Consider the following 11,175-nt stretch of genomic DNA (forward strand, 5'->3'; position numbering starts at 1 on the left):
GATAAAAAAATCGTTGGTCTCAAGCGAAACACTGACAGACTGTATTATGACATTTTGTTCTATCATTGACAACTTGAAGTTTTACTTTGAAATTAAATTATCATCTATGACTTCGTTGATAAAAGTTACAAACATTTTGGTACACAATAAATTATACATACATACATAACATCACGCATTTATCCCCGAAGGGGTATGCAGAGGCGCAACTAGGGCACCCACTTTTCGCCAAGTATGTTCCGTCCCATGATGTGATAGGGGGCGAGCCTATCGCCATATCGGGTACAAATTCCAGACTCCGGGCTGATACTGAGCAGAAAAACCCAAATATCACTTTGCCCGACCCGGGATTCGAACCCAGGACCTCAGAGCGCTATTGTACCGGACATGCAATACAACTACGCCACCGAGGCAGTCACAATAAATTATAATTCCTCCATATATATTATATATATAGTATAGTATATATACATAATATCTACAAGACTACAATATAGAACATACTATATACATGATTGTATGGTTTCATATCATAATTATAATGCTCGTTTTTTGAAACTACATTCAACTATACAAGCGGGTCATTAAAAACATAAAGTTAAATAACTAAAATAAAAGCTAAGTCCAGAGTTTTAATGAAACCCCAAGAAATAACTTTGAACTATACAGACGATTGGACTAATTATAATATCATTAACTTTTGAGAACTCAATGTCAACGGTGCTTCAGTTATGTTATACGATTTCGTACAATTATTACTTCGCTCTTTGTGTAGTTTCATGTCATTATAAATTGTATAAGAAACTAAAATTAACACTTCAGTATTATTAACTCCAAAACTAAAAAAAAAAACGAATCATAACTCCATTATGAATACTTACAATGTTGTTTAAGAAAAACCACTATTAAATTGTATTGTTTACACGTAGTTTGCTATCATCAAGAAGCTTGCTATCATGGAAATTACCTCTTTATATCATTCATCTATGCCTCGCCATTTTTAGAAAAATATGTTCAACCAAAAGTAGCGATAGCCTAGTTGAGTGTATGGACTGCCGAGAAGCATGTTCATAGGTTTAAATCCCAAGGGCACACAACTCAGACTTTTTTAGAAAGTATATGTGTATTTTTTGTGAATTATCGCTTGCTTTAACGGCGGAGGAAAACATCGTGAGGAAACCCGTATACCTGAGATGATTTCTATAGGAATTTTGAGGGTGTGCGAAGTCATGATGGACTTAGGTTTATTGACAGGCAATAGAGCAGGCCCGTGCCCAGCAGTGGGGCAATATATAATACAGGTCCGATATTATTTATATTATTTTATGTTCAACCCTTCTGCAACTATTACGTAATGGCATTATGTAGAGCTCCTGTGCCAGACGCCGCGAAATGCCGGATTGTGTGACTAGCGTATAAAAACTGTCCGATCTGTTCCTCGCAAAAAGGAGTAGTTTTACTTTATCGCAGGATTTTCAGTATTAGGATTTGATTCTTAATCTTTTGGGACTATTTCTGTAGATGCTTTTTAGGTAATGGCGTGGGTAGGCAGGGTATTGGTCAACGTCAAATCCGGGCGGCTCAACGCCAGGTTGTAAGGCACGGTGACCCCAACATAACCGCACAGTCGCCCCCCAGGAAGGCGTTAGTAATAAAGCAGTCGCACCTCCACAAAGGCTGGGCGATACACTCTTCGCGAAACAAAAAAAGGTAGGTAGAGTATTGACCTTATGATTGATTGATGTTTGGCTAATTGACCACTGACGATGATAGATATTCTGTTTTAATTAGGCCTATTTTATATGTATCATTGTAATATCGTCGAATTCGGCACAAAATAGAGCTTAAACTGCTAATTTTTACAAAATTTTAAATACCGTAGTAAAGAAACTAACTTGGGGAATGAGATATTTTTAAATTTTATTTAAGAAGACCTTTTTGCTGGCGGTAGGATATACTTTATATCGACCTGGATAGCGACCACCGTACACAAGATGTTAAAACCTGCCATATTGGCCTACGTATGTGTGTCGCGTTCCGGGATCACCTTGTGTATATCCGGTTTCAGCAGACCGGCATAATTATGTCGACTGCCGCGAGATAATCATCTCTCGTCATTCAACATTCTATTGGACCCCATTTCACTCACCATCAGGTGCAGTAAGGTCACTTTACAAAGACCGTAAAAAAATATATTTTAATAGAATAAGGTATTGTCTTTCATAATACGTCAATAATACTAGGAATCAACAAAATGCCTTCAAGAAATACACATACCTTACATAACTAACGTAAAATGAAATATAATAATATAATATAATAATATCAGCCCTGTATTGGATACTTGCCCACTGCTGAGCGCTAAGAGGGATTAGGCCTTAGTCCACCACGCTGTAGTGCGGATTGGTAGACTTCACACACCTTCGAAATTCCTTTAGAGAACTTCTCAGATGTGCAGGTTTCCTCACGATGTTTTCCTTCACCGCTAAAGCGAACGATAAATTCACAAAGAATACACACATGATTTTTTAGAAAATTCAGAGGTGTGTGCCCTTGGGATTGGAACCTGAGGACATTCGTCTTGGCTGTCCGTTCCACACCCAACTAGGCTATCGCCGCTTATTAAAATGAAATGTTCGCATTAAATAAATCTAGGTGTTATTTAATTTTGAAATATAATCTGATCAAATCCAAGAACATTTCGTATTTCCGAGAAACTTCCGTCTGTACCAGCAGACAATTTCGCCGAAATATGTTTCATAAGTGTTGTTCGCGGATCGATGCGAGCCAAAGTTTTTATTGTCTTTCGCAATCGTATATTACTTTGAAATGTATGAGAAATTGGGAGAATAGTTGTCTTTGTTACGTAGGCCTTTTGCTAGCTTGCTGACTACGTACTGGAAGGGTTTATTTTTAATTCTTTACTAATGTGTAATTGGAATTACTTACTTCTCAGGTTTTAAATATGAAATTGTTTTTAGTATATTGACAGTTTAGTTTTGAAATTGAGCAACATCTCAAGCTATTTTATTATTTTTGAAACTTCAATTATCTTTCGCAGTCAGCTCTCAAGCATGCTTAAACTAAACTCAAAAGAACAGCTCAACTACTCATGTTGCAAAACTGACAAACCAATTCATCAATCGAAAATTTTTAGCTCGTTCAGCAAAGCGAGACCACAGCAAAAACTGTAATACTTAGTAGCTGGCCACTCATAACAGTTATTGAAGATACAGACAGTCCAGTTGCATCGTTGTTTCTCTCCAGGGAACAGAATTTATATCGACAGTCGACACTGACCACCCCTCTGGATAGTTTTTCACGTGACGTGTCAAAACAACCAGTGCTTGTGACAATATTCTACACGTTAGATTTACTGCAGAGATTGTTCGAGATATTCTCACGTTTGAAATTGCATTTTATAGGGTTATAAAGATATATGGTTGGTTCTTGATCTGATTTCAATAGTACAGAACTGTGGTCCTTTAAACTATTGTTGAATTGTAAAAAAATTATATGTAGGATGGAGACGGAATCCATCAATAGTTATATTATGTAAAGGCTAAAAGCGGAATTTGAAATATTCAAATTTAATATCATTGCGTACGAAATCACATACAGCGAAAGGCAACGAAATCCAAAGATACGGTTACTAAAATAAATCTCTAAAATGAAAAGCCTCGCTTTCGATTCTCGCATTAAAAAGAAATGAGTGAATTGCAAATATTATTATGTGGAACGATTGCAAAACTCAAGACGGATTCATATTATGTGTATCGTATTTTAGGGTTAAGATGTCTATAATTAAGCTTGTAGAAAATGTAATCTACACTTAATATAATAAAGAAATATATTATTTAATATCTGATTGTCGCGACATGATTTGCTAAAATATCTTCCAGTTGCAAACCTGAGATCAACAAAAACATGTAGATTGTGGGAAGATACATTCGAATGCTCTCTTTGTTACGCCACGAGGACGATAAGAAATCGAAAATTCAATACACCGACTCCGACCTTGTCGGAAAATCGAGCAATAAGTTGGTAGGCGTGGACTCAAGTTTTGTGTTCCATGCTCTTTGGTTTCGCTTATTGGTTTTAGATGACGGTAGGCAATAGGCATATAAGTTTAGGGATTTATGCGCATTTCTTCGTCTTCCTTGACAAGTGTTTGTGATTTACATTCGAAATCTTTCCTTTATGTTGTTGCTAGTTTTGTATTCTTCAAAGGCATTGGGGTCATAATTTCATTCTTTCCGTCATAACATTTAATCCGAATGCTGCTACTTATGATTTTGTTCTCAAAGGGGTAGGCAGAGTCCGAGCAGCCACTTTTAGAATGTATTACATTTTATGATTTAATTAGTCTGAATGTTCCAGAATTTTTCCTCTGCTGCAAATTCCACTGCATTTATTTTAGTATCCTCGATAATTATAGCTGCAACTTCATTTAATATCAAGCTGAGCATAGTTAATTAATTCCTTTTAAGCATATCTATAAATAATATCATCTCATTTCTAAATAGATTTTCTCATTAAATACAACTTTAAACTTGCGAATTACACGAGTTTACAATAGCTTCTCAAAGTGTTACATTTTCGGCAGCTCATCTCGGCGGAGGCAGAGCTCAGTTGAATCAGATTTGTTGTACGGAAAAGTTTATCTCTCAACTTGTTTTTCAAAATAGATTTGATGAGAGATCATTGTTTTTTGTACTTCTGTTGCGCTGTTTCCCTAGTATTCTATTATAAGTACTTGATTTTTTGTTAAGTGCTTGTTTTTGCATGCAGTTTGAGTGAAAGTATTATTCCAGAATAAATCAAAATTAATAGGATAAGTAATCAGTGCCATTTATTATTTGTGGTTAAGAATTGATTAAAAATTGTCATAGAATAAATTTATTATCTTCCTACTCAAATTGTTACCTCTTAAAGGATAGTATTTATTAATAATATTACTCAACTTATTGCGACGATGTTCCTTTTTTATTATCTAGCTGCAACATATTCTTATAATATAGCTTTTAATTATAATATTACTATGTAAGTGTACATCACCAATGCTAAAATACAATAGTCTTACAATTCTTAACGTTTTTTAAGCCAGGGAACATTTCTGAAGCATACAACCACACTCCATGTTCGTATATAAAAAAACATATTTAAAAAGTAGAAGTAACTCTTGGTGCTATCAATAAATTCATAAATAAAATAACGTATAGAAAAATATAAATATATTTACATAACACTACAAACTTATTTAAACAGTTAATATAATCTCTTTGTTTCGCACGGGTCTGATAATTTTTGTGTAGTTCGTCCTAACTCGACTTATGATCGGTTTATACTTCATAATAATTTGTCTCGTTGACGGAAATTTCTGCTTTTCTGTTGTCACTGCTGGATAATAATCAATGTTCTGCACATTCCGCCCATTCTCTTCGGCAGTTTTTCGCAAAAACGCTTCGAAATTCGATAATTTCATACTATTCTTCTTCAGAGGAACGTTGTATTTCTTCGATCTACCTTTTTTATGAAGGATCTTCTTTAGTTTATGTGAGAAGAAGGGCTTCAATTTCTCTATTTTTACTTTGTATAGTAAAGTAATATTTTCATTATTAGCAATTTGCTCGATTTCCTTGATGTTCTTATTGAATTGTTCCAATGCCTTGCCGCCCCTGATTTCGAAACTTTTTGGGATCTGTCTCACATGGGTTGAGTAACGCGCTTTGTGTAGTTCTGAAAACAAATAACAATTTTATTTCTATTCCGTTATTTTACTGGAAGTGTTTAAATTCAATAGAGTTGGGATTTGGTTAGCAACTTAAGCCATTTTAAATCATAATATTTTAAAATGTTACAGTCGTGTATTTTTTATGCAAATTTTCATTGGAATAAAAAATTAAACACGTAATTATTAAGACAATAATGTCGTGCATAGTATTTAAAAATAAGTAAACTAATGTAATATGTGCGTTTATCCTAAACGTATTAATAACATTAGACTGATATCTCCAACAGCTTAGTTTATTCATTACGATCTACCCGTATCAGAAGAGTCAAAATATAATAAAAAAATGCATCCAGATTACCGAAGGTTATATTCATCTTAAGATACTGCATTTCATTTGAGATATTGAAGGCTATTTTATTGTATTGTACACCTACATGATATTGGATAATAGCATGTTCTTTTAAATCAAAAAGAGATATTTAACGATCTCTACATAGGCAAAATAACTCTAGTTTGTGTCGCAGGGCACGAAAAGTTCCTCCGGGAGCTCATGAATATGCCAAGTTTGGTAACAGTCACTCGTAAAATTACAAAGAGAACAGCACGTTGTACGATTTACAACTTTGATCGTGACATGCGTATGTAACTATTTTAATGGTTAAGTTTTAGAGTATGTCTCTATGGCGTAGTTCTAATTGAAGACGGTATGAGCGCGACTACCACGGTGAGGTCCAAGGTTGGAAGTCCGGTTGGGCCAAAATAATTGTGACTGGGTTTTTCCATTTTAGAATTACTCAGTCGCAGCCACGAGTCGAGAAGTTCGCGGTGTGACCTTCGTGATAGTCCGTAGTTCCGCGCCTGAATTCTCTGGTCATGTCGGAATGTCGGACTATGAGAGTGAATGAGTGCACCTGTGTATTGCGCACGCACTTGTACACTATAATATCTCCTGCGTACTTGATTTCCGTTGAAAATAGCCGCTGTGGCCGAAATTCGGTTAGAAAAGAATGATCTTTTGCGTATTCATTTAATACTTGTTACACAACAAAGCTGTGGTAAAAGGTCTGATATAATATGTATAAGTTGTCTAAATAACAAAATCAGTACATATCACCGAAAAATTTATGAACACCAACCAACATTTTTACTAACATAATACCACTAAAATTTCAAATGAAATAAAACTATAATCCTCACCCTCATAATATTCTTGCGCAATAACACAACACACAGCAGCGAGGAAACCAAAGCAAGATAAATTGCACCCAAACATGTTAGCACAAGTAAAAATTTAACTGCAACAATAACTGGCGACATGTGGTTTATATCGGGGTTGCATAAAAACAAACGAATTCTGGCGCTAAGAATTTAACCCGTGAATACTCGTTTTTATATCAGATTTCTTTCCATTGAAATGGTAAGAATTTCACATTTATTATCAAGGTAATAAGAACCACAAGGGGGACGAATTACGTATTAAATAGTGGAACTTTGCCCCCTCCGGCATTATAGTTATTAGATACTAGGGATATGACTGGACTATTGTATCATTTTGCGAAATTATATGTTATTAAGTGTGAATCCTTTGGTAAAAAGAACCACGTTTTTGTAGCTATTGATGAATGCAAAGAAAATCTTTGCGAGATTTATACGCATAATATTGGTAGTTTGGAGGACAATAATCCATGTCTTCTACCGTATAAATACTGCCTTCCAATGCCAACATGGCTCAAAGGATCGGATTTCTTGTTCTTGCCAATTGATTGGCATCGCATTGTCACTGGACCGTAATATCATGAATACCAAATTAGCGAATATAATTAGTGTTTGCGTCCAAGATGGCTTTGTGCGTCTGTTACATTGCGTTTAACATGTTATTGCTTGTTGTCCTGCAGAACATGTTGATTAAATCAAGTATATGTATACAAAGTTTCGCTTGGACTAAGTTTAAGTACATCGCTTCTGCTGAGAAGTCTTGGTAAGCGTATGAACAGTTCAACTGAGATTGGGAGGGTGCGGAGATGAAATGCAGGTTTGATTATATGATTAGGTTCATGAACATCCGAAGTAATATTGTTACTATGTATCAGTAAGGTAAAATAGATATCTATTTATTCTAGACTCTAAAATTTCAAAGTTATATGAAACTAGCTTTTAGTTCCGGGATAAAAGTCCCGCTATTTTCCTGGGATAGAAAGTAGCCTATAACCTTCCCAGGGCCTTAAACTATCTCCATACCAAATTTCTTAAAAATCTGTTCGTCGATTTCGAGAAAACCGATAATATACGAACAGACAGAAAAGGGGGTTTTGTTTTATAATAATTATAGATGTTACCGAAATATAAACTTTTTAATATTGTGGTTCATAACCCTAGTTAATCAACGTAAATTAGCTCAAACATTTATTTTATGTGCAAACAATACCTCGTTATATTATTTGATATTAAACCATACTTTGTTCTTGAAACTAGAAAATAGCGTTAATAAATCACTCGAAGCGCAGCAGTGTTTGAGGGTTAAACACTTTTTGTTCTGAATCTTCTTATCTGAAGCGATAGCATTGTTCGAGCACAACTGACAGATTGTTGCCATTAATAAAACTATACTGGACAATAGGTTTGCACAAGTGTTCGAACGGAAAAAGAACATGAAGAAAGTGCGTTAGAGTTGTTTTTTATATTAGCTTTATTAATGATGAAGTCGCCGTTTGGTTTAGTGGTAACATGTGTGGGGCTGGCAGGTTCTAGATTTAGTTCTCATGATGGTAAAACTGTATGGGTTTCTCTAAGCCGGCCATTGAAATCATCCGTAATTTAACGTAAGGCTTCGGTCTTTAAATAAGGATAAGGAAAGGAAGGGGTGACCCCCGGAAATCTCACTCATCATACCCTACAGCAAGTCGTCACGTCACGTATATTTTTGAGACAGTTCTGTTCTTTCAGGCAGAGAGCCGGTCCTAAACCCAAGAGTACCAATTTAAATGTAAAAGGATAATTTTATTCAAACGTTAAACTTACGTCTGAATTCCATATAATTTATAATAGATCCTTTTTAATGAAAGAGTAGATAAATTTGAATAAATTGTAATGAGAACTGTTCAAATCGCGTTCCGATGTAGTTTTAATTAATAGAATGCCGATTGTTAATGGACGTGCTCTGCTGGAATATCATTTCGCTATCTCGTACGGTAGATATTTTAGAAGAGTGTATTTTATATAGGATCATTTAGAAGAGTGCATTTTATATAGGATATTGCGTTACTAAATGAAACCACATACTATCTTCTTAAAAATAATACTACATTGAGTTACTCAAACAATAGAGCTAAAATAAAAAAGTTAAATTAACGAATAAAAAAATATTAATAAAAATTCATTTTCATTTTACACGCTCTAATGTCCCTACTACTACTCTAAGATAATTACTTGCAGAAGCAATATCAGACTTTCAGCCAGAAATACAGTCTTGCACACGCCATTTTTCCTCTAAACAAAATTATCAATAAATGAGAAAACTAAAACTGAGATTTTTTTGTGAAAATATTCGTTATTCATGGTTGATTTTTGGCACAATGTTGGAATAGGTAAAAACGAGTATGTGATTTTCTTTATTAGCGCAATATCAAAATGAAGTTGTATAGTAGTTTTAATTACCAGAAATAAATGCGTTATCTGCTGCTTTTATTAAAAATATATTTGACGCAAAAAAGAAAATACGATGCCATAAAATTATCTCTAAATAGGTTACGTTTGGTCAAAGTTACATTCCTTCATAATTCTGGTTTTCTAGTGTCCGTTAGTCAATTCATACAACTTGATAGTTTTTACTGTCTTCTACTCATTCAAGAATAATCGTTTCTTACGCACTTTTAGTAGGTATTCATTAATGAATGCCAGTCCGACTTATCTTCATAGTATTTGTTATCTATTGTGTCCATAATTTTATGCAGGATTTATACGTTGCCGGATTTATGATCCTGTGCAGACCGTATGCTCCCAGCTACTTGTACTGCCTTCGCCAATGTTAAGGATTTCATGTCGTGGTTAAACAATTTCTCCTTTTCGGGTCCAGCCAGCATCCCCAAGACCAATCGATCGCGCAGTATTTCCTCCACGTTGGTGAATCCGCAGTCAGCAGTAAGTCCCCGCAATCGCGCTGCCCACTGCTGATGTGTTGTTGTACAGAGGAGTAAAATTTTTGTCGCTCACTAAACCCGCACTTTTTGGGTGTAAAGTGATCATCAAGTATCTTGATTATGTCTTCATAAGGAACGTCTTGTAGATCCTTAGGTAAGGCGAGGTCTGAAGCCAATTTGTAGGTGGCTTCCGTGAGTGCGCTCAGCAAAATTGCTCGTCTTTTTCCCGTCGCATCAGATTTCTCGTCGATATCATTCGCGATAAACCACTGTGATAGTCTACTTTTATACGCTTTCCATTCTTGTATGGAATGATCAAAACTAGACAAAATGCCAAAAATAGCCATGATCTTTTCTTCCTTTTTTGTGTGGGTACTCGTCGCCACTGTTAAGTATGCAATACGGGACACGAGTGAAACAAACGCTGGCTCGTAACGCACTAATTTATTAGCCCATCGACAAGGGCGTGTACGCAGCACGCTATACTTATAACTACATATATAACACTCGTCATACCTTTCCTTCTGAGTGTACATTTATAATGTCTTTACTCTTCTACTTACATCATTTTTTGGGAATTAAAAACGAACACTTTATACAAAACTAAATTGACTTATCGATTGTCCCGGTGGCGTAGTATTACGGTAGGACTGCCATGCTGAGGTGTCGGGTTTGACCCTACGTAAAATAATTGCTGCCTACCTCTGCCTACCCTTTCGGGGACCACAGCGTAATATGTTTTTTTGTTTGTTATTTAAATCATTTTTTTACTGAGATATCGTTACCATTGCTATCACTCCAAATTATCAAAAACACATACAGAATATGGTTTCCTTTCCGTAGTAATCATATCGAAAATGTATAGACAGCAACAAAGCCGAAGTTACACGCCACAAAACCCTTTAACCGCATAAAAATTGTCTTCGAAAGTTGAAACAAACATCAAACACTGCCTTGTTTTGTCAAACTCGCAACTTCGATCATCGAGTCATTAAGGCGGTCCAAACTCTACGTGTTTTCGGGCGAGCGCCATCCAGTAACTATGAATACATCAGCTAACCACACTTTTATTTGGTCACGAAGTTTTTGACGCCACGAAACTGTCGCCAGCGGTATTACGTGTCGATACCAATAGAGTTTGTTAATAGACATTGCATGGGATGATAGCAAGTTTTTGAATAGGAATTTTAGTTTGATATAAAAAAAAAAAAATTTAAGACATATTTTTTATATGACTGCTTCGGTGGCGTAGTTGTAAATTGTAATGGATACGCGGTACGAGTACAACTACCGTGTTGCGGTCCT

At 35.4% G+C, this 11,175-nt stretch overlaps 1 protein-coding gene across 1 annotated transcript; it reads right to left on the reverse strand.

The window, feature by feature from the left end:
• Window positions 1-5,030: 5,030 nt before the first annotated feature.
• LOC119190069 lies at window positions 5,031-7,018 on the reverse strand. Its single transcript, XM_037441115.1, has 2 exons — window positions 6,932-7,018; window positions 5,031-5,739 (listed from the first exon to the last, which is right to left on the reverse strand). Exons 1-2 carry the CDS (start codon window positions 7,005-7,007, stop codon window positions 5,261-5,263), a joined length of 555 nt encoding a protein of 184 aa, XP_037297012.1. The 5' UTR covers window positions 7,008-7,018; the 3' UTR covers window positions 5,031-5,260.
• Window positions 7,019-11,175: the final 4,157 nt, after the last annotated feature.

The sequence above is a fragment of the Manduca sexta genome, chromosome 21, assembly GCF_014839805.1.
Source record: "Manduca sexta isolate Smith_Timp_Sample1 chromosome 21, JHU_Msex_v1.0, whole genome shotgun sequence".
Classification (NCBI taxonomy): domain Eukaryota; kingdom Metazoa; phylum Arthropoda; class Insecta; order Lepidoptera; family Sphingidae; genus Manduca; species Manduca sexta.

Coding starts and splice junctions, on each gene's coding strand:
- LOC119190069 (XM_037441115.1), bottom strand. CDS start 7,007: ATGTTTGGGTGCAATTTATCTTGCTTTGGTTTCCTCGCTGCTGTGTGT. Junction 5,740..6,931: donor TGCGCAAGAATATTATGAGG/GTGAGGATTATA, acceptor ATTTGTTTTCAG/AACTACACAAAGCGCGTTAC.